At 40.2% G+C, this 24,514-nt stretch overlaps 2 protein-coding genes across 4 annotated transcripts; one reads left to right on the top strand and one right to left on the bottom strand.

Moving 5' to 3' along the window:
- The first annotated feature begins 2,824 nt into the window (after positions 1-2,824).
- Positions 2,825-6,491, top strand: LOC146572126 (protein CutA homolog). 3 transcript variants are annotated; one of them, XM_085276112.1, is made up of 7 exons: positions 2,825-2,910; positions 3,332-3,452; positions 3,552-3,700; positions 4,302-4,361; positions 4,532-4,577; positions 5,779-5,828; positions 5,980-6,491. In XM_085276112.1, exons 2-7 carry the CDS (start codon positions 3,390-3,392, stop codon positions 6,077-6,079), a joined length of 468 nt encoding a protein of 155 aa, XP_085132238.1. In that variant the 5' UTR covers positions 2,825-2,910; positions 3,332-3,389; the 3' UTR covers positions 6,080-6,491. The 3 variants fall into 3 exon arrangements, with proteins under 3 accessions (XP_085132238.1, XP_085132242.1, XP_085132243.1); XM_085276116.1 differs by having other exon boundaries at positions 2,847-2,910; positions 3,387-3,452; XM_085276117.1 differs by lacking the exon at positions 3,332-3,452 and having other exon boundaries at positions 2,851-2,910.
- Positions 6,486-23,503, bottom strand: sstr3b (somatostatin receptor 3b). The gene is made up of 3 exons (XM_085276111.1): positions 23,440-23,503; positions 12,879-13,720; positions 6,486-8,929 (listed from the first exon to the last, which is right to left on the bottom strand). Exons 2-3 carry the CDS (start codon positions 13,653-13,655, stop codon positions 8,258-8,260), a joined length of 1,449 nt encoding a protein of 482 aa, XP_085132237.1. The 5' UTR covers positions 13,656-13,720; positions 23,440-23,503; the 3' UTR covers positions 6,486-8,257.
- Between the last annotated feature and the right edge of the window lie 1,011 nt (positions 23,504-24,514).

The raw sequence follows: 24,514 nt of genomic DNA, 5'->3' as shown, positions 1-24,514 counted from the left end.
TCCTCATTGCTCCTGCAAGAGCTTGACAAGCTCCTCTAATGCCTCTCGCTTCGTCTTTATGCGAGTCCAAGCATTCCTGGTGGAGCTCTCACATCAGCTACAGCTCAATCTGTCTCCCCCGCTTCCCCCCAAGTGTGCATGTCAAGTGCGTGTGCATGGGTAAGAGCCTGCATGTGTGGATATTCAGTGGACACGTGCGACAGGCTTGTCTTCTTCTTTAATCAAGAATGGGGGTGAAGGCAGGCGAAGTGTGAAGTAGGTGGTGAATATTATCAAAGAGACTGGCCCTTCTGTCATCCGCACAGAAACAACACACAAGCACAAATAACACACACATGGAGCAAACACAATTTGTGTGCACAATCGCAGACATTGCTGGCACCCTGTTGACAGGGCTTGATTTATTGTGCGTGTGTGTGTGTGTTATAACTACCAGAGCTGATCATAAACAATACCGCTGTCTGCTGAATAAAAGCTGCCATCATATGGCTGCCTGCTGCCATTGCATGTCTGATCGTTTCACACAAGTCTAGATTTCGGAATATTTGTGTGTGTGTATGTTACATACATGAGCAGCTGCTTAGAATTTCATGTTTCCGTCTGATGTTTTAAAAAAAGACACAAATCATGAAAAATTGGAAATTTTACAGCAAAGTAAAATAAACTACACCTTCCCAAAAAATTACATCTAAATTAAAGGTAATGAAAAAACTGCACATAAAAATGACATATGCTTTATGTGTGATTAAAAAATAGAAATGTCATTGACTTAAACATGCTTTTTGCCAATTTCAGATAATCTGGCAGGTTTTTTTTTTGTTTGTTTGTTTGTTTGCCAAATCCCAAAGTTAAGTTATTGAAGTTTAAGTCCAGGTATTTTTTAAAATAAAAAGTCCATATGTGATTGCCTTTTGCAGTTTCCTGATTGACTGACTTTTGTTGCGGGGCACTTCCTGTACTTTAGCGTTTTAGCATGATATGCACTTAAGCAAACAATGCAAAACCATGGAACTATAAAATGAGCTTAGTGTAAATTTAGCTCTATGAGGATTTTTGACAAATACACAATTTTTGCAGTGTTGAATCTACACATCACCACAGTGGATTTTAAATGAAACAATCAATTGCAGATTGCAGATGTTCAGCATTAATTCAAGGGTCTAACAAAAGTATTGCTTTAAGAGTTTAGGAATTACATCTGCTTTTTGAAACCAGGTTTTCAGAGGTTCAGATGCAACTGGCCAAACGAACATAATTTTAAATGTGATTGTTTTTTATATATACTTAAATAAAAATCAATCAATCAAACATCATCACATGCTGTGTTTCCTACCTTGTGATGCTCTGCCAGGCCTTGACATATTTGAGGGTCTCTCTGCTTCTCTTCTGTCTTCAGTGTGTGAATGTGTGTGTGAATGGGTGGATGACAGGTTGTGTAAAGCACTTTGGGGTCCTTAGGGACTAGAAAAGCGCTATACAAATACAGGCCATTTACCATTTACCATTCAGTGACTGTAACTCTGTTGGGTTGAGACCAAGTGACTGACTTAAGATAAAATAAGAGATAAGATAGAACTTTATTAATCCCTCGGGTGGGTTCCTCTGGGAAATTCGACTTCCAAAAAGCACAGCAACGACCGAAGTTACAGTTACAGAATTGTTATATATATATATATATATATATACACACACACACACACACATATATAAATACAGAGACAAATATAAATAAAATATACAAAGGGGATAAATAGAATAAATAGGAATAAAAAATAAAAATACAAGTGAATTGCACATTTCAAGTATTGAGTCTATTGCACTGTTGACTATTTACAAAAAGTATTGCACAAGGTATTGTACAGTGAGGTGAAGAGGCACTACAGCTTAGTTGTTCCCCCCTCCTTTGTCCTCCTGTTTCCCCTCCCTCTCCCCTCCAGAGAGGAGTTAAACAGTCTGATGGCGTGTGGGACAAAGGAGTTTTTAAGTCTGTTAGTTCTTGTCTTGGGGAGAAGCAACCTGTCACTGAACAGACTCTTCTGATTGTTTATGGCCGTGTGCAGAGGATGCCCAGCATTGTTCATAATGTCCATCAGTTTCTTTAATGTCCTTTTCTCTGTCACTGTCACCAGAGTGTCCAGCTTCATGCCGACCACAGAGCCAGCCTTCCTGATCAGTTTTGACACTGAAGAATACTCAGTTTCTTTGCCTTAAAAAAACTCTTCTATTGCTTTTGCAGTATTCTTTGGGTCATTATCCATTTGAACTGTGAAACAGCATCTACATGAATCTGAGCAGAGTATAGCCCTGTTCATAAAGCTACTTCTGTGAGCAGTCAAATCATCAATAAACACTATTATTTCATGGAACAAAACCTGAACAGCCATCATCTGACAGTTAAACTGCTTGCCATGCAACAGTCATGTGGATATAATACATACATATTCAAGGTCAGGTACAACTATTAAATACAATATATTTAATATATATGGGGAATATTATAAGCTACAAGATTTGTTTTAGTTGTTGTTAAGTGTGTGTAGGGGCTGTTGTGGCTCATTTGGCTGAGCACGTGGCCTACCTATGAGAAGGTTTCTTCCAGTGCATTCACTGGGGTAAATGCTTGTGTGTGAGTGTTAGATAAAACCAATGTGTGTGTAAATGATGAAATTAAACTTATAAGATAGTAGAAATTATAGAAAAGTAACTAATTAGAAATTATTATTTATTTATTTTCCCGAAATTCAGAAAAAAAAATTAATAAATGCAGAAATGTGAATTTGAATTCCAATTCCGTCTAGTCCGCTGTCACGCAACATGCATGTCAGGGGCTTTTATTTTGAAAGGTAGGGACAGGAAGGTTTACAGGAGGTTTCCTGTAGGGGTTGGGCAGTGACAGACTGCGGTTAGAAGGTAAGTTGCAAGGAATTTACATTATAGCAACACTTTGCAATCCAGCTGAACAACTTATCAGAGCGTTTTAGTGAGTCTGCCGTGCCGTGTTGCTCTTTCACACACTCACGAGCTTCTGCCGACGCCCAGCAGCTAACAGCTAACTGTGGTTACTAGCAGTGCAATGCTAAACACAACTCACCTGCAAGTTCAAACCCTAAGCATCACAAGCGTGCAGTGTCACTGTGTAATATTTTAAACAAATATATACGTTTGGAGAACCGGCTGCAGCATTTCTACAGCCCGTTCTCTTAAATTATGGTCTGCTTTGTTGAGTGGAGCGTGTTGAATGCAAAAGTGGGGAAGTTAACAGAGACTTTCATGGTGTTTGCATGGTGTGACAAGCTGCTTCAAGTACTAACCCTTATGTAACTCTGTTTAGACACATTACAACAAAGGGGGGGAAAGCCTAAGCTTCGTGTGTCTCACCTGCTCAGGCAATGCGCATTGGTTTGCCCACAGCAGAGACACTACAGGGTGGATCCTTAAAAGCTTTGCTTTTGGTGAGTGTGCGATTTCCTCTAACACTTGGCTCATCAAGTTAGGTAAAATGAAAAAAGAAAACATGCTTTGCTCTAACGTTTATTCATTTCTCTTGTCAGACAGTGCTCCTGAGCCTGTTTATGTTCCAGCTGCTGAGGACCGTGGGACTGAGGGCCTTCTCCATGGCATCTGAGACGTACACATCAGGCACACACTCTGCTGCCTTTGTCACCTGTCCTAATGACACAGTTGCTAGAGATTTAGCCAGGTGATTCAAATGGCACAATAACAGTTCTGTTTATAATATATGCACACTAGACACTTTGTTAGGTACACCTTACAACTACTCGGTTGGACCTGTTTTTTTGGCAATAATTGAACAAGCTGCTGGAAACATTCTTCAGAGATTTTGGCCTGTGTTGACGAGATGGTTGCTGCAGAACATTCATGCAAATTTCCTGGTCCACCACTTTCCAAAGGTGTTCTACTGGATCGATAGCTTGTGAATGTGGAGGGCTCTTGTGTACATTGAACTCACCGTCACCTGTTCAGTAAAACCATCTTGAGATGATTTGAGGTTTGTGATGCAGTTTGTTGCCATCAGGTGTCATGAAGGGTCTGAAATGGTCAGCTGCAATATTCAGGCAGGCTGTGATGTTTAAACCATTTCTTTTTGAAGCTAAGTGCTCCAGAGTATATCCCCCACACTATTAGACCACCACTAGTCTGAACCATTGATACAAGGCAGGATGGATCCTTGCACAAATGTGCACGTTCAAGTAAAAACTCTCTGTCTTCATTAGCTGGATACAAGGACCATGAGATGTTTTTCATCTGTGCTCATTTCATTCTTTTATTCTTTCTCACAGGGGTATTGTGGAAAAGAAGCTAGCAGCTTGTGTCAACATTGTCCCAGCGATCAAATCTATGTATGTTTCACATTAGCTATTCTTTAGTATCATGTTGCACTGAGCTTTCTTTGCCAGTGTTGTTTTTTGTAAATTATAGACTATATTTATACTGTTCTAACTAGCAGAAGTCTTCCTGACTCTGAAGCTAGTACTTAATAACCAAAAATAATTGTGTGCTGTTCCTTCAGATATGAATGGCAGGGGAAGATTGAGGAGGACAATGAGGTGCTTCTGGTGAGTGCTTTCTGGGTATATATTGCCTAGATGCAGCTAAAATCCATTTGTATGTCTTGGGGGCAAAATGTAATGCAAGACTGTTATTATTTCAGATCCTATTATTGATATAGTTTAATTTATTAGTGAAATATTTAAAAGAAAAAATTCCTAATTTACAGAAGTATTTAGACCCTTTGATGTGATACTCCAAGTTGTTGTCCGATTTCTAAAGTCTTGAGTGCTCCCCACAGCAAGCAGCATCAGTAATTGTGAGATGGAAGACGTTAAAAACCACAGAGACTCTTCCAAGAGTGAAATCAGTCACAAAATCATGTTGGTACTTGGTTACAGGGGCGATCAAGACTCTGTCCCTCCAACAGAGTTTCAGAAGACCTCAGGAGAGAATTGTGAAACCTTTTGAAAGGTGGCTCAACTGAGCTCCAACAGTTAGTTGTTGTTGTTTTTTTTGGTTGAGTAGTTCAATGGAAAACAATATAAGTAAATGCTATTATCTAAACTTCAACCAAATGATTTGTAAGAGCAAAACCAAAAAAGACAAACTCTAATATTTTTTGCATTTAAGTCCAAATTCTGTTACCGGTGAACACAAAGCACTGATTATTGGCTACGGTATCATCCCTGCGATGTAGCATGGTGGTGGTAGCATCATGCTCCGGGAATACTTCACAGCAAACAGGGATGGGAAATGTATCACAATCGGGGGGAGAATGAAAGCTACTAAATAAACAGAGGTCCTTGAAGTAAACCTGCTGCAGAATGGGACGTGAAGGAGGGCAATGGTTCAAAAAAGTAGTGCGAGACACTTCTAGAGTAACTTGAGGACAGAAAATTGAACCTGGAAATAAGATTATTCTATAGAAGAGCTATAGTTTTTAAGCTTAGGTTGTGACTAAATGACTGTCAATATGAGCTGTTAGTAGATAGACTCAGTCCTACTTTCTGTAGTCACTGTTAGAGGGAACAGCACTGATAACCATTCTCAGCTGTGGGCAACATTTCAGTATTTAATATAAAGGCAAGTTTCAGGATAGATCCCATTATTTGTCTGCTTACTGTGACATATTAGGTCATGGTCTCTTAGAACATGGCAAACTATATTTTAAACTGTTCAGCATGAGCTTTCTCCTTCATGAAGTTGATTAAATGGAAAGGTAGTATGTCTGAAGTCCTGTTTGACACAGTGTCTTTCCAAATCTAGATGATCAAAACAAGAAGTTCCAAGGTACCCGCTCTTGCTGAATATGTCCGGTAAGTTTGTTTTAATATTCAACACATAAAACAGATTGCACTAGAACATTGCGTTCATCATTTGCTCCATTATGTCATGATTCATGCAGTCGCAGTTTTAAGTACTGGCTTTTCTCTGTTTATTTGACTCATAATGGATTGTCCTCCACAGCTCTAACCATCCCTATGAGGTGGCTGAGGTCATCAGCCTGCCTATTGACCAGGGTAACCCGCCTTACCTTAAGTGGATTGGAGACATTGTTCCTGAGTAAAGGTGGACAGTTAGATTAGTGGAAGAATTTTGGGATAATTGATGGATGTAAAAAAAATTATATAATACAAAAGTTCATTCTTTTCAAACACACCCCCGTTACAAAAAAAACCTGTCCAGATTTGTAATTATTCTTACAAACTGCATTAAATGTTGGGATTAAAAACATGTTCTGAAATATTTGCAATGCTTCTTTCTCCTAGCAATGAGCTGAGGCTTGTAAATAACTGCCTTCCCTCTAGTATGTGGACCTCTAGAGGGCAGCAATGTTTTGTCCTTTTTCAAAGTTAAACTGGTGCAGAATTGAACTTTGTCTCGGTGAACCCTGAAATGTTTAATGTGAACAGACATCTGTTACATCTGTTATGTCTTTAATTAATTTTGCATTGTGAAATAAAGCCAACGGTTTTTCATTGGTTTTAAGCATTTTTTTGGTGAGCACGTTATGACGGCGTGACACTTACATACATGCTACATACATATGTTAGGCACATACTATATACATGTCCATATGTTGTGAAGTAGGTTACATGACTTTTTTTTCATACAATACCTTTTCTTTCTTTCTTTTTTTAAACATTCTAGTTGGTTACAGTAAACATTTATTTAGCCTACTGTCACTACTTGGCTTTAATACTTCACCATAGCATTAAAAACATCACTGATAATACAAAGTTTTGATAGTGGAAAAAAGACTTAAACAAGACGTAAAACACCAAGATCACAATAAATGACAAAACGTCCTAATTTTTCAATGTGACTCAGTTTCTTTACACTGACTAACACTGTAATGCTGAAAACTATGCTGCTCATTATGCTAAAGTTAAAGGAACACTGTAATCAAAGTACAAAATAAGGTTTTAAACTTGTGGGCTATTGATCTGGTTAGTTAAGCAACAGAGGGGGTTGTTCATCAGTTTCAGCTGCTTTGGTGTTAATAAAATTAACAACAGGTGCACTAGAGGGGTAACAATGAGGCAGGCACAAAAACAGGAATCTTGTCTTTGCGGACTGTTTTTCACTGGTTTTGCACCTGGAAAGTGTCAGTGTCACTACTGGTAGCATGAGGTGATACCAGGACCTAACAGAGATGCAGTCCAGCTCCTTCATAATGGCACAGTGGGTGTGGGGAGACATAACCATGGAGGGATGCACAGACCTCTACAGACTAAGCAACAGCACCCTGACTGCCTTTAGGTATCAGGATGAAATCCTTGGACCCACTGTCAGCCCCCACGCTGCTGCAGTAGGACCTGGGTTCCTCTTGCAGTGAGAGTATGCAGGCAGTTTCCTGACAGAATTAATACTCTTGACTGGTCCTATGCTTGGCAGAGCCTTTGAATTCAGTCCTCTGTAGGCTGATAATTTCCATCAATTGATATGGTATTCTTTATCTCTAACACGTTACCCAGTCCTTATCAGCTGAGATCTGATGTGCTTTCAAAGTGTTCCTTTATTTTTGAGCACTCTAAATATATAGCTTTACAAAATTAACAAAAATTGCACTTCGACTTATTAAACTCATTAAACATTCAAAGTTGAATAAAAATCACAATTAATTTAGAGATTTTTAACAACAGTCTATTTAGGTCACTAGCAAGTACATTTATTATTACACTTGTTCTTAAGCTGCGACCTAAAGCATGGTTTTAGTTAACCTTAAAAAAGAAAAGTAATTGGTTGATCTCCACACATGTACACTAATTCAGGTGAAAATGATGCACACAAGCCTGACTGAGACGCGTGTTTTCTGAAAACAGTGCTAATTATCTTTGTGGGCTGCTCTCAAAAGCCAACGCAATAAAAGTAAACAGCTGACATTTTTTCATTCCACAGTGGGTCATTAGTCATGTGGTTTCCCACTGGGGCATGATTCATTTAGTGCATTAGCCATTTCAGCACAAGAAGTTTCAGAAGTAACAGTCTGGTTCAAAATAACAGCGATACTTACAAACAGTGGTCATTCAGGCATCTTTGTGTGTTTGTTGTGTCCTTCAGGTTTCATTGTGCCTGCCGCTATAGTTTCTCATGGTTAGATTAAGTTGTTACCCTTTTATTTTGTGGCAAAACACTTGCATTAATGATGCCAGACTGTTACCATAAACTGGCATTAAAACCAACTTCAAAGACGCTGTAATACAGCAGGTACCCAAATCCACTGAAAATGGGCAAATTTCTGTTACAGGTAGCTGATATCAAGCACAGAGTTTTGGTCCAGGAATTCTTCAGGTGACCTACTTCTCTTACTGGCCAAAGAGGACACTCCCTCAGCAGGATCAAAGCTTGCACCCTGGTCACGTGTACCCCTCTGTGTGACCTGTGTCCTTGAGTCCTCTTTCACTCCGTTCTGATTCCCATTCTGTGATGTCTTACAGATTTCTCTCATCTGTATAGCACCTTCTATCCCACCTATTTCCTCCTCTTCTTCATTTCTACTACTTTCTTTCCCATGCACGTGAGTGATTCCCTCACTTATTTGTTGTCGGAGAACAATGCCGCCCCACTCCTCCGTGGGCCTCTGGGCCTCGATGCCGGTTCTGTCGTTGCTGTTCACTCTGCGCGACGTGCGGCACAGCGCCTTCCTGAAGCCCCTCTTGAAGTTGTCAGACAGAAATCCGTAGAGTATGGGGTTGGCGCAGCTGTTGGCATATGAAAGAACAACAACAAAGAAGTAGAGGCCCCTGAAGTCTCCAGGCAGGACCACAAGGAGGTTGAGAATGTTGAGAACATAGAACGGCAGCCAGCAGAAGATGAACACCGCCACAACAACAACTACCATCCGGGTGATTTTACGCTCTGACTTCTTGCGTCTGGAGGATGTGGCCTGTGCCCGTTTTCCAACACTTCTTACCTTTAAAGGAGAGGAAAGCAAATACCCTCAATTTAAAAACAGGTTAATGAGAAAGTCTGTCCAAAATGTATGCAGGCTCAAATGAAACTGATAACACAAATGTTTGCAGACACAGATGTTGTTTTTTACAGAAAGAAAGAGACTAGTGTACCAGATTAATCCTGTTTTCTGGCCTGTCCGAGGTCTACCCCGCCCTTTGCCTAATGACAGCTGGGATAGGCTTCAGCCTCCTTAATGACCCAGTAGTTAAAAAGATGGATGGATGGATGGAGGAATGGATGGATGAATAGATGGATGGATTTCCTGAAATAGAAAAGTCACTGAAATAACGTAAACTGTCAAACAGTACACAACTATGACAAACAGACAACACTATCTGAGATCCTGCTGGTGGTTAGAGAGGATAAATGGTAAATGGCCTGTATTTGTATAGTGCTTTACTAGTCCCTAAGGACCCCAAAGCGCTTTACACATTCAGTCATCCACCCATTCACACACACTGTTGATGGCAAGCCACAGCCACCCTGGGGTGCACTGACAGAGGCGAGGCTGCCGGACACTGGCGCCACCAGGCCCTCTGACCAGTAGGCAATGGGTGAAGTGTCTTGCCCAAAGACACAACGACTGAGACTGTCCAAGCCGGGGCTCAAACCGGAAACCTTATGGCGAACTCCCAACTCTTGAGACACGATCGCCCCATATACATGATTCTGTTTGTTGTTTAAACATATTTATAGAGTTAAGAGTTCAGATTGCTGGAAGAACAACATTCACGCAGTCTGATTGCTGTTTTTCTCCCAAAATGTAGAAACACCTGCTAACCATGGCACACTCTGCTTTTCCATTAGGTCTGTGCAAATACTACTTAAGTACACTCATCCTCCTGTGCCATTAGTGATATTAACAGAGTGTAGTCCATTTACGTTGGGCTTCAGCATCTACGCACATGTTGGCAGATTTTCTGAGTAATGTAAGTTTAGGAGGACGTCACTGTGGAGAGGAGTGAGGTTCTTTTTTTTAAACAAAAATAACCGAGACAGAGTTTTAGTGTGGAAGGAGCCATTATGTTCCCAAAGTTCATTTATGTTTCCCACAGATGCAGCAACATGATTCACAATGAGTCAACATGAGCAATGTTAATCATGACTGCAAAAAGATTAGCAACTGTGAAAGTGGAAGATGAAAAGTTATAACCTTGTTTACATATAAACAAGTTACAGTAACAGTGTACACACACACTCATGCAGATACCGATCAGGGATAACATTATGACCACAGGCCACAGGTCCCCCTTTTGATACCAAAACAGCCCTGAAGCATGGACTCCACTGGAGCCCTGAAGGTATGCTGTATCTGCAACAAGATTCTAGCAACAGATCCTTTAAGTTCTGGAAGTTGCGAGGTGGGGCCTCGGAGCTTCTCAACCTTAAACATGTTGTTGTACTCCTCAAACCAGTCCTGAAACATGTTTGCGTTGCTGAAAGACGGCACAGCTTTAGAGGCCATGTATTTCTGTTGCTCCATGGTTCAGTTCTGATGCTCATGTGCCCATTTTCGGTGCTTTCATGAATGGACAGAGGTCAGCACGGGCACCCTGACTGGTCTGCAGCTATGCTGCCTCATGCGCTGCACATGACCCTGTTGCTGGTTCACCACTGCGCCTTCCTTGGACCACTTTTGATAGATACTACTGCAAGCCGGGAACCCCCCACAAGAGCTGCAGTTTGGAGATGATCCAGCCATCACAATATTAATATTATTAAGCAGGCCCTAGCAGGGCCTCCTCCTGAAGGTGCCTGTGTGGGCGTGTCCCACCACCTCTTCTGCCTGAGGTGCCACCTTTCCCTCCTGTACAGCTGACTCCCATCAGCAATTAAGGGTATTTAAGCCCAGAGCAGGGTGAGCTCTGGGCCAGAGTGCCATTTTGTGTGTGTACAGCTAGTGAGCTGAGTGTTTGCGGTAGTGTCCAGCTAGTGAGCTGTGTAGTGTGTTGTCCAGCTAGTGAGCTGTGTAGTGTGTTGTCCAGCTAGTGAGCTGCGCTTTCCTTTTGACTTTTTGCTTTATTTGACCAACGCCTGAGTTTTGTTTGTGTTTTGTTGGTGTTTTATGGTGATAACGGCTTGTCCGTCTCTTTTAGTTGACTTACTTCAATAAAACTGTTTTATTTAAACTGTTTCGCCTCCTTGACTCCTTTTTCTGACCCGGTCACTTTTGTTACTTCCCCCTCACCGCCTAGACCCCCCCCAGGGGAACGTAACACAGACTCACTCAAATCCCTGTGCTCGCCGATTTTTCTGCTTCTAACTCATAAACTTTGACTACAAAATGTTCAGTTGCTCCGTAATATATCCCACCCACTAACAGGTGCCCCGATAAAGAAATAATCAGTGTTATTCACTTCACCTATCAGTGATCATAATATTAAGCCTCATTGGTGTATACTGTTAAAATTAGATACTCATGTTAAACATGGCCCAAATTTGTAAACCTTGTGGCCAATGCATGTGCAAGTAATCGCTGTGCACAGTGAGGTTTAGGACAGTGTTTACTGCTTGTTTATCTGTGTAATATGTAAGAGTGGGGACATCGTTAATATGGTCATCTCACAGCTCTGGCTGTGAACACAGCCACCGCCTGCTCTTTCAACCTGTTTATAATGAACAGAAGAAAGCTGGCTTAAAGTGAGGGTGGCTGTTATAACCCTAGCAGGCTCCCACAGGTTCAGCTGCCGCCCATTTCTCCTGAGGAGCCAGTGTATAGCTGGATACAAGCTTGTGAAGAGCTCCTCGGTGTACGCCAGTGTCAGTACTGTGGTGACCTTAGGTGTTTGTTTCCCAGCCTGCAGAGGCTTGTGTAGTGATGTGCTTTGACGTATTTGACGATGAGTTTAGCGCTGTGTTTGAGCTAGTAGTGAGCAGCCAGTGTCCTATGTGAGAGTGAAGTTTTTCTTTGATTACCCATTTCTTGTCTTTTCAGCAGATTCTAGTCTGTTGACATCCTTTGTTGGAGTGATATAACAGTATAGTTGACTCGTTATCTGTCCCCTGAGCTTATCATTGTTAATCCCCTCATCCCCTAGCCCTTTCCTGAGGGTGTAAGAGTGGCCTTAAAGGAAATGGCTTTTTTTAGACAGTGGATGAACAGTTAAATGTCAATCATAAAATGTCAATCAAGTACATCAACATTAGTTGACTGAAGCCACAATACTCTTAAAACAGTTTGCAGCTGAAATCGGTTTACTTGTGGACTCTAGTTTGATTTAAGGTGACCACGACACTAATGCTGCGGTGTTTTAATCAACAATAAAAGGCTCCTACTTCACTATTGCTCATCTGAGTCAGACTATGTAATATTTTTAGAAAAGAGTATTGAATAGACTACACTTTTTCAAAAATGTCTCCAACTTCCTCCTCTAGGCAAGGCAAGGCAAGGCAAGTTTATTTGTATAGCACAATTCAACAACAAGGTGATTCAAAGTGCTTTACAGAGACATTAGAAACAAAAACAAATAAAAAGCATGATTTAAAATTGAATAAAACAAGCAAATAAACGAACTAACTAATTAACAAACAAACAAACAAACAACAGTATATAAAATCAAAACAGATAAAATCAGAACAGTAGATAAAATCAGTAGTTAAATGTAAGTTTTGAAATTTAAGCTTAAAGTGTAGATTTGGTGCTTTATTCAAATGCAGCTGAGAACAGGTGAGTCTTCAACCTGGATTTAAATAAACTGAGTGTTTCAGCTGATCTGAGGCTTTCTGGGAGTTTGTTCCAGATATAAGGAGCATAAAAGCTGAATGCAGCTTCTCCGTGTCTGGTTCTGACTCTGGGAACTGATAAAAGACCGGATCCAGATGACCTGAGGGATCTGGATGGTTCATACTGGGTCAGGAGGTCTATCTTAAAAACTCAAATTATTTCAGTGTTACTCTAAAAGTCATACCTTGATGACGATCAGCAGGTAGCACAAGCAGATGACCAGCAGGGGGCAGAAGAATCCAACAGTGCACGTGTAGACAATAAACGATGTCTTCCACACTTCTGCTGGTTCAGGCCACACGATGCTGCAGTTCCCATCATCCTTCAGCACATCCGCGAACACCACTACCGGCAGCACCACCACAAAGGACCCCGCCCAAACGGTGCCACTGATAGCCTTAGCCACATGGGGGCGCCGCCACCAAGAAGAGCGGATGGGATGCACCACAGCCAGGTATCGGTCCACTGACATCACAGTTAGACAAAAGATGCTGGTAAACTGGTTGATGGCATCCACTGTCATAACCACTCGGCACATCAGAGAGCCGAAAGGCCACGAGAGCAAAGCGTTCTGTACCGCCAAGAAGGGTAGGCCCAGCATGAAAAGCTCATCTGCAATGGCTAGATTGAGGATGTAGATGTTTGTGACTGACTCGTGTTTTGTGTAGTTGACGACAACATGGATGACCAGAGTGTTTCCCACCAAGCCAACGACACAAACGATGCCATAAATGAGTGGGATGAAGATTCCAGCCAAGCCAGGGAGGGATCCTGGTTTACTTTTGGTGCAATTTTGACAGGACCTGTTAAGGAGAAACGAAGTGTCATCTTGGTTGAAGCTGTGAAGCGGTTCGGAGGGAGTAGAAAGGAGCAGGAAATGAGAGTAGGAGGGGGCAGAGGTGTTGCTCCAGGTAGCTGTAGGGACTTCCTGAGGCAGCAAAGCAAACTGGACGAGCTCCATCGAGGCGTTAACGACTATCAGGCAACAGTTGTTGGTAAGCTCACATCAGTAGAAGATCAGCAGCCCTACAGAAAGCAAAGTTAATTAATTTAGCACACTTCATGTGGACATGAAATATAAAGCAATTAATGCATTAAAGGTGTATTCTAACATTTTGGAGATGTCCAGTTAATCAACTCTTCCAACAAATCAGCCGTGTTGGTTGTTCGTCCACTGAAATGTGTCTGTAAAGCTATAAAGTTTCTTCTGGGACCTTTTCTGAGTTCTGTTTTCAGTTTCTGTTCGAGCAGATCTGTTGTTGGAGAAAATGCTTCATCCTTTGTAGCATCCTTTACATCAGGGGTCCCCAATCCCAGTCCACGAGGGCCGGTGTCCCTGCAGGTTTTAGATGTGTCCTTGATCCATCACAGCTGATTTAAATGGATAAATTACCTTCTTAACATGTCTTGAAGTTCTCCAGAGGCCTGGTAATGAACTAATCATGTGATTCAGGTGTGTTGACCCAGAGTGAGATCTAAAACCTGCAGGGACACCGGCCCCCGTGGACTGGGATTGGGGAACCCTGCTTTACATGGTGGAATAGACACAGCACACAGTTTGCATGCAATTATACACACTGCAGCAAACTTGTTGCTTAACTTTAAAATATAAATATAGTACATAATAATAAGTATAGAATTTATGTAAAACCCTTAGGAGTAAGAAAGGTGCTCGGTGTTATTTAGCACCTGGATTATCATTAATGTAACGTTAATCCAGGTCCATGAAACTTCAACTAAACTGCATTATAATTGTGTTTTAGAGTTTTAGAGGAAACATCTAGGCTGACTGTGTAAAGGTAACAGATTTCCCATCACGTCTTAGATTGTTCTTTGCTAGTATGGACTTTGAATTTTTATTGGATAGACAGCAACTTGGGAAGTCTTGTTACCTTGAGGTTGCCTGGAGACAGCCGGCACTCAAGTGCTGTATTGTTCTTGGTTTCAAGTGGGCAGGAGACTTTTGCTGCATGTTTAGTGTTTATGTCTTCTCTGTAAAACTCACAAGTGACATTTTTTTGCATCTAGACAACAATACTATATAACTAGCTAATGTGAGCTTTAGGGGTATTTAAATGTTTTAACAGGCTTCTGTCAAAAATAGACGTGCAAGCACTATTACATTTTTCATCTGACTATTGGCAAGAGAATGAGTGAGCCAGTTTAATAAAATATAAAACTGTGTCTCTAAAAGATATGTAGCAAAGAAAGATAAAACATAGAAAACAATGGCATACACAGCAGTAAGAGAGAATGAACAGGCAACAACATGTATTGACAAAGACACACTTTTCTATGTACACATAACGTTGACTGCTGCTGATGTTGGACAACACCTAAAAGTTTCAAAAGTTTGGCCATATCTGCCCAGTGGCTTGATGAATACTAAGCTATTAATAAACATAACAACCTTCCTTCCGTCACAACAAAGCAAGCGAGCACCAGAACACAGACATAAGGTATTTAGTTTTATTAGTACGAGACTTGTTTATGAAGCCATCCCAGCTTCTTAATCACCACTGTTCCACACACAGGCACACCCTCATCCCTCACAGCGATGGTTAATAATTGGTGGAACAAAATGCACTGACCTATGGGGGAAAAATAGCAGAGGCATATCTTCTGCGACCTCAACTGAGTAAAGTACATTAATGCAGATGTGAAGATGAGCGGAAGAGCGGGGAAGGTAAGGTGAATTATATACACCACTAAAGAATCCCCCAGAGACAGTTACTTTAGATTAAAATAAGTACAAATATTGGCAGCACACAGGAAATGTACACACTTTGAAGCATGACTGAATTCTCTTTCAGTGTTTGGAGATTTTTTTTGCTTTGCTTTAATTACATTTCATTCATTACAACCTAAAGGGCACCAGTACCACCAGTGGAGAATAAGACCACAGTGTTCACTGGTCAAACACGTGATCAAATCATGGTGAATGTCAATCCTTATGTACAGTTTTTAGACCAAACCTAAGAGCCATCCATAGGTCATGACCTCAATTACTAAATGTGAATGCCAGAGGATGGTATATGCCGTGGATCTCAACTGCTTAATGCTGCTACTGCTTTTATGAAGCAACAGGGTAAAGACAAGAAGTCGATAAATATAGAAATATTAACTTGTACCTAATATCGAATTACACTTATACTTGGGGTTATTTAGGCTTTTAAAACCTCATGTTTAAATCAGAAATTATTCAAATGAAAGAAGGCTAAGATGGATTTTTTTATAATGTGTGCACATTGTGTAAGGAGTCTTTAGTGACGAGATGCTATTGTGACATCATCATATAAGGGAGTAGTGATATATTGAGCTGTACTGGAAAAATCCCCTGGAGGGAGTCTAGACGGTGGTGATGGCAGCGCAGGGGTGAAGGATGATGCTGGAGATCTGGATGGATGTGATGTGGAGCATGACAAATGGTGAGATTAATGGATGGACCTGAGGACAGAGGTCCTGATTAAAAGTGAGGATGAATGGGGTGGAAGAGTTTTCCATCAATCTGACAAGGAAATGACCACAGAGAGCAGCAGAGGCTTAGACATTTTTTAAATGACCACAGTGCAAAAAATTGGATAAGAGACAGAAACTATGATAAACACAGAGAGGAACATCATCAGTCAGTCGCCTTTATAAACTAGGTGCTGTGTGAGAGGGAACATGAATGGGTGGTATAAACGTGAGACAGTCTTCTTGACTAACCTTTGACAGGCTTCGTATCACAAACAGTGCTGTGATTGTGAATATGGAGTTGTACAACGTTCAGGTGTCACACTGTACAAAGACACGGAGCTAAAATGGTTCAACAGATTAAATCGAGGCACCAATTATTTCTCTGGCCTCAGTCATTGATTTTTTTTTCCAGTCAGCGAACTTGAGTGACGTATAAAGTCTCAATAAGTCCTTTTCAATAAAGCGTATCAGGAGTACACAAAAGAAAAGAATGTTGTAATGCAGTAAAAGTGGTTCAGCAAAATATTAGAAATCAGCTGAGGCACAAGAGCCAGTGTTCACTCTTAAATCCTGTCTCCTTAAATAAAAAATATAAAAAAAATTATCGTTCTGGTTTTTATGGTTCCAAAATTTATTAAAAAAACAGTTTTGGATAGATAATGAACAAATAGTAGGAAACCAAAACCTTTCTGTGGTTACACATTGTGACTATTTGGAGTGCATTCTCTTTGTAATCCAACCTTGTGGCTAGTATGTGCATCATTTATTAAGCTTAAAAAAATCCACAATTACCTTTAAGTTCTGTCCTTGTCTCTCTATGCTCCCTTTTCCTCCTTCTCTTTCCTCTCATTCAGCAGCCAGTCACAGCACAAGGCTGCCCCTTCCTGAGCCTGGTTCTGCCACATGTTGCCTCTTATTAAAATGAGTTCTTCCTCCCCTCTGTTGCCATGTGGTTGCTCACAGTGAATTGCTGGGTTTTTCTCTATGATATTGTAGGATCTTTGTCTTGTGATAGAAAGCACCTTGAGGCAACTGTGGCTGTGAATTGGCACTATAATAATAAAATGGAATTGAACATATAAAAACTATAGTAATGCAATTCACATCCATGGTTAGTGAAGACAAATGATTTTCTAACATATCACAGGCTTCACATCACTGTCATAACGCGAATATCTGTTAATTAATATATAAAAGGGGAAATAAGAAGTTTAATGGTTCCATAACACAAACAGGAGTGGTTGCAGGTATCTTTTGTTTTTTTTACTCACACCATACATTAGATAGTCACTGAATGTCCCACTGAGATGTGAACAGTCAGCAAGGCTAACCTAATCACACACACACTCCCCTACACTCTCCTCATTTTGCCTTTGCTATTGCCTCCCACCCTAATCTCTGATAAACACAATAAGAGCAGACTGACAATTTTTCTTCCTGAAGTGCATCACTTCTCTTGTCTGCCATTGCACGAGCAGCTCTGTGAAAACCCTCCCAGGAGGTGTTGCTATGGTAACATAAGGTCAAGACAAGGCTTAAAGGTCCCTGCATGGAGCAAATTGACGAGATAAGTGAGAGTCTGAATGACTGCTGATTGAAGAGTCCTTGCATTTACATTCAAATACAAAGAGTATTGTGTGTGAGAGGCCAGGTGTGTGACAAATGCATTTGTGCATGTGTGTACACAAAACCTGCCCTCTGTGCATCTGCAGAGTGAAGATAATATAGTCTTAGAGATCTCAGGGTAAATTTATGTTAACTGGTTGTTATTTAAAGTCTGATGCTAGCTGAAGTGATGATTACAATTCTAAATGTTCACTTGTTTGCTATACATATCTATATTTATGTGCCATTTGTGGCATAGAATGGAATATGTATAGTTTTCAAAGCAAATCTTAAAATAATAGGTTCAACACAAAATATGATTGAGCTGCTGCTTTGGCAAATTTTGCATAGTCTGTTCTCTCCTAATGCAGACATCCGGAGAAACAGAAGCTAGAAAGTTTGTTAAAAATAGGAAGGTACTTACTTTTTTATTATTTCACATCTCAAGGATTACTCTATCATTCTGGCAAACAAGGTTATCCAGTCATATGGCTTACTAATTCAGTGTTCTGGTTCACTTTCCCCACTTTTTAGCTCATTTTGTGGCTGCAGCAGGGAAAAGCAAATGCCAAGCATACAAATTTGAATATCAAACACATTTGGAAAAGACTCAAGACTGGATCGAGGGCGTGAAACGGTAATCTTCTGTGGTTTCGTAACCTTATCATTCTGTGCAAGCAGGAAAAAACTTAAATGACGTTGAAGCTGTGCTGAAAAAAATAAATATAGAAAAAAATCTCACGTGTAACTGAAATATGTATTTTGCCTGATCATTAAACTTTAATGGTAACTTACTGGTTGTCATTTACAGTAATTTAACTATTAATAATAAGTGAATGCCATATGCCACATATGAGACTGAATAAAAAATATAATATATATTAATTTTACAAAGTGACACAATGAAAAAGAATAAAAAATTAAATTTAAAACCTTGATTTGCAGTTTTTTTTTTTTTTTTTTAAATTAATAAATTGAATGTAAATATATTTAAAAAACTGAAAAAAGTCTAGAAAAAACCCTGTTTAAGTGAGACAGCACAGGGTTTACAAATGAACTGGTGAAATTGTACCTATTTGCTGAGGCAGTACAATGAGAGGCCTGGGTGGGGTGACTGCAGCTCCGGAGGTAGAGCAGATCACCTACTGATCGGAAGGTTGGTGGTTCGATCCCTGGCTCATGTATCCTTGGGCAAGATACTAACCCCAGGTTGCTCTCGATGCATCCATCGGAGCATGAATGTGTGTGAATGTCGATAGAAAGCACTCAGTTTAGAGACAGTGCTTGTGAGATTGGGTGATTGTGGCATGTTGTATAGAGCGCTTTGAGTACTCCAGGAGAGTAGAAAAGCGAAAGCTATGTAAGAATCAGTCCATTTGTACAGTATAATGTGAGGCAACAGCAGCAGTTCATAACCTACCAAAATTATGCAACGCTTTCAAACTGTCGGTGGTCTAAGCAGCAGTCCTTTCTATCCACTTGTTCACTACACACTTTAACGACATTACAGTTCAATGTGTTTTTTCTTAATCTCATCAGTCCCATGTTTTCCTGTGCTGGCTTGAACACCTTTAGGCTTTCACGTCAGAGACTTTCTCACTGCTCTAATTCAACTCTGACTAAACTCAATGCTGCAAACTCAGTTTGTGATTACCAACACATGCATGTCACTTTGTTCCTCATGAATCAGTAGAAAATAAAATCCACTTTCACTGAAGCCTCAGTGTATTTCAGCATAGGCTTTACAGTTAGCCTTTGAATTAGCTGAAGCCAAGATGTCATCTTGAGATTTTCAGAGCCTTTTCCAGAGGAAAGACTATTATACTGAGTCATGCACCACCTCAGCAGTTATTGTCCCTCGATGGAATTCACTGAAGGTGTGTGTACTCATAACTGGATGCCACGGCTGACACTGCAGGACAACACACTTCTCTACTCCCATATCGATCATTCCAGCTGTTCATCCACAACATCACTGAATCCCAAATTCAGTTATTTCCATAATGATGCTTGCTCATAACTGCAAAGCGACACTAGCAGTATTGTTCTGAGAGATTAGCTGGTGAAGCGACAATTGCTTGGCACATAATAACCCTGGATACTATTGTTATGGTTTCTGCTAATGAAAATAGCTTGCACCTGCTGTGAGCTTCAGCTGTTGTGTCTTTCAAAGGAACAAGCTGAAAACTTTCAAAAATCCACATTCATGCTGACAGCGGTTTGGTGCACGATGCTTTAATAAACACTTTTAACATCAGTTTCCATGGTTTTTTTTTTTAATGTTTTTGTTTTTTTCCTATCACCATTACGTGTTGTACAACCATCAATTTGGCTTTAACCTCTCATATTTCTGGTGTGATTAACCTCTCTTAAAGACAAAAGAGAGCATAAGAGATGGAAAAGAGATGTCCTTGAATAAAATTCAATAGTTGAATTATTGGAAAGCATTTATACAAACATTAATGGTGACTCTCTTTATAAGAGGCCTGGTGATGATTACATGGTTGATACTGGTGGTAAATACATGTTTCCTCCTCACTGAAAACTCTGTTGACGCCTGCGTAATACCTCGTAATTGTTCAATCCACAGCTTGGAACAAACAACCTCCTGATGCAATCTAGAGGCCACAAGGTACCCATTAACACAGACGCCTGTCTGGCAACTGTTTCGTTGGGGAAGTGAATGCCTGCTGATTGCCCAAAGGGCCGCTTATTATTGTTACATTCACTAAGTGCATTTTAGGGCATTTCTATTGTTTCTTTTAATGTCAGTCTGGTCTTTTCTTTTTTTTGCCACCCTTATTCCTAGCATATAAAAAATAGGACAGGAAAAAGCAAAGACTGTTGGTGGTGAGGCCACCAGGCTGCAGAGGGTATCTCATAAAGGGTCATGGGGAAGAGTAACCATCACTCACTGCACAAAATAGATTTCAAAGCCTTACTTATCACGCTGTCATTAAGAAGGTGCCAAGGAATTGCAGCATAAACTATATACATTTATGTGCATCTGTCCATTTATTTCATATGGTTTATAATGTTAGTTATAATTGTGGATACAACTGATCATCACACGACGATGATGCTGCACAAAATCATCACTTGAATTCCTTGCTGCGACGCTTTGAGCTTGGACATGAACACACCTAAGTATATGTACACTTCGTGTAGACAAAACATTTAGAGACTGGAGCTTGAAACACACTCCTGCATCTGTGAATTTGCATTGTATGCCAATAAAATACAACAATAATGTTAATGACACACACATTTAAAAAAAAGCTTACCAAAGTCAGTACATTCTAGGTTGGCAGCAGTCTCCAGGGTTAGGGTCGCTAAAGCTGCTAGCAAATGCTAGGTAACGCCTCAGCTAGTTAAAAATCACTGAACATGTTTGTGCTCTTTTGGACCATTTTAACGAGTTTATCTGGCAAATTATATGTCTTCTGTCACAAAAAGGTCTGTGACTTAAATTGTAATACTGTATGAATATGCTTCAGTCTATGTATGCAAGTTGCTAATCAAGATAAACCACATTAGCTGCTAACTAGCTGCTAGCACTACAGCCTCTCATCCAAATATGGCCATTGTTTACTTCCAAAGAAAAACAATGGTGACAGCCAAAATGCCAAACTTGAAGCTTCAAAGCAGTAGTCCACAAAAGAGTATGTGCTCTTGTTGTGATTGGGTCCAAATTTTATGTACAGTGTTTGACTTTAGGTAACATTTAAATAGTGATAATATTATCAGTGTGAAATATTGTACTTTTTGTTTACTAAATTTAGCCTATTCAATATCTACAGTTACTAAAAATAGCCCCATCTTTGCAAGATAGACCAGTAAACATTTGTGAGTTACTTTAGCCCAAAGTACAAAGATCCTAAGCTTGTATTTTCACAAAAACACATATGCTTTCAGCAAGGCAAATATTTGGACTATAAATATTCATTTGTGATATTTCTTTGGGGAAAATAGTGGGTTTGTGATGTGTGTACACTGTTTATGACATGTAATACACAGTAATGTTCTTTTTTTTTTTTTTTTAAAGCAATTTCACTCGAAGCAGGAGAGCATAGATTGAGCAGAGATACACCATCAGCTAATTGGCTGTCCATTAGTCCTACTCCCTCAGGGAATCTACTTCCTCTGTTGCGGTTTAATTAACAGATTTGGACTGGATCCAGTCACCTCCACACCGCTGCCCGCCTCCACACTTTTTATTACAAAGCTGACAAGTGCTCACAGATTGCACAGAGTGTGATCAATAATCTTACAAGCATGTCATGTGGATCAAAGATCTGCAAATGCAAACATGGTCACAGAATGGTTTTGGTTGTATTTCAGTTTTTCCAAACGACACATATGGAAGGACTTATCTATGGATAGATAAACACGCAGGGAGGTGTTCGTGTGCACACATGAGTCATTTGGCCCTAAGGCAGTGACTGAAGTTAAAAAACACAGGAGACTCTGCAGCACCCACAGTGTCACACTGCTTGTGGAGGGTAGATTTTTGGGAAGGTATACAGGAATTTGTGGGGGGTGCATTAATGCTTACATGCATTGCCACAGTTCTGCTAAAACCAATATCAGCAACACTTTTATCCTCTTCCTACACAGAGTGCAGGACACATGCAGTTTATGAAAAAAAAAACGCACCACAGGTGAACAGACGAGAATGAAAAGCTTTAAAAGCTAAAGAGTGGTGACCAATTAAATTAAAAGCTCTGTTTCCTCGGACAGTGAAAGAAAGAGAAAACAAAGGGTCACGTAGAGGTTAATTATTTTTTTTTACCTGTTTCACAGCAGTCCATTAATTCAAGCAGCAGGGCTTCAATAACAGTGTTCTAAACCTTATCAGTGATAGCGGAGCAGATTTCATATTCCTTCCTCTTCTTTCCTCTTTCTTTTATTTCCTCTCTACCCTGTTGTTGTTTTCCCCTCATCTCTTCTTCTATCTCCTACACTGCATGTCACCCTTCTTCATCTCACTTGGTTTCTCCTCATCTCTTCTCTCGTGACTCCTATTCCTCTTAATTCTGCATTTTTTGTTTTTAGTTTGAGTTCAATTTCTATTCCAGTCCCCTTTTTGTATGTGTGACCCTTTAGAGCAAATCAAGGCCTCCACTTCCACCTGTATCGTTTTTAAAAGCCACATACACAAAAATCCTCATTTTTACAGTAATTCCAGGAGTTCTGTATCAGCAGCAGACAGATGAGCACCGTGACTGATAATGTTTTTGGCTTGCTGCACCTCCAGAGACACGGCGCGAAATGTATCTCACATTAATAAAGAGTATTAGAGATTAAAATAAATCCCACCAATACACAGCAACAACTAGGACAAAACAGAAAGACACGAGCAACACACAAAGCACAGACTGCTGAAGTGAACCTAAACACGACACCAGCCACCTTCACCTGATGTATTTACATGTAAGCACGAGTTTATGGCTGTGTGCTGTCCGCTATCACAGGTGAATTCTGCAAATAAAAATGTATCCAGCTGACGGCAATGGCTGCTGTTGTTTGGACGAGCCATCAAGTTTATGTTACTAAGTAAGACAAACTTAACGACGCTTCATTTTCACAGGCTTGTGTTAGCGGCAGTGTGGATTAAAAAGGCTGTCCTGCACACTCTAAACAGAGACTAAAGACATGACGAAGGGAAAAAAAATACTTACAACTATCCGCTCACTGTGTTTCACCGGTCTGCACTTCAGCTGAGAACAGACTCACTCGGAGCCGTGAACAGCGGAGACTGTCTCAGAGCTCTGAGAGCTGAGGGGGTTTGTAAGAACAGCCTCCACCTACAATACCCACGCGCGCACACACGCGCCCGTGTTTCTTTTTTTTTCTTTCCTTCTGTTTTTTGTTGGAATTTCGAGGACCCTGCAGACACGACGTATTAGCAACACTCTTAACCAATAGAAACCACAACCCTAGTTCTAGAAACAGTTTTAGATGTTTTATATATACATTATATTATAATGGTTATGCTCGGCTTAATCACATCCTGTATTATCCTCTCTCGTAGCTGAGAGCAAATGTTGTGGAAATCTGAAATAAATCAGGTTTTCTCTGCGACTTTAATTTGACTTTGCATTGGTTCAAATTACCAGCAGGTCCATGTGCTTTTTTACAAAGCACCTCCAATATTTACACATCACTGCCACGATCACACAATACGGTCAGAACACTGTGTGCGAAAGATAACTGATGCATGAGCGTGTGGTATACCTGAAAGATTATTCTTTGCCCTCATAACAATAAATAAAATCTGTTTATTTATTCAAATTATTAGGAAGATATGCTCATAATAAATTGAATACATACCAATCAAGTACATTTCTTTTGGCCAGATTCCATTAAACTTTTTTTCATGGACTTAAAAAAAAACAAAGACACAGAAAGTTGACATGTAATTAAATTAAAATCAGCATTTTGAGCATAAATATTTTCTGAGTGCATGAAGACAGAATGACAAAACATGGAGCCTTTCACTGAGTCAGGTCAGCTTCACACAGTCTTAAAATTTCCCATTACACTAATCAGTTGTTAATACCTTTGCGGGAAGTGCACAAATGAACAAACAGCTAAGCACCTGAATCTCTGGAGCCATTACTCATAGCAGCAGCTTTGGAAAACCATCACTTTATGCTTTTTAAACAAGTGCCATTAACATAGGTTCATTTTTTACTTTTTGTGCACTTAAATTTGAGTCCTCAAGACAAATTGGCGGTAAGAAGTACTGTATAA

This window comes from Mchenga conophoros, linkage group LG6, assembly GCF_057382185.1.
Source record: "Mchenga conophoros isolate Kocher_MC1m ecotype Shallow Benthic linkage group LG6, M_conophoros_male_GT1.1, whole genome shotgun sequence".
NCBI lineage: Eukaryota > Metazoa > Chordata > Actinopteri > Cichliformes > Cichlidae > Mchenga > Mchenga conophoros.
This window is presented reverse-complemented; position numbering and strand designations above follow the sequence as displayed.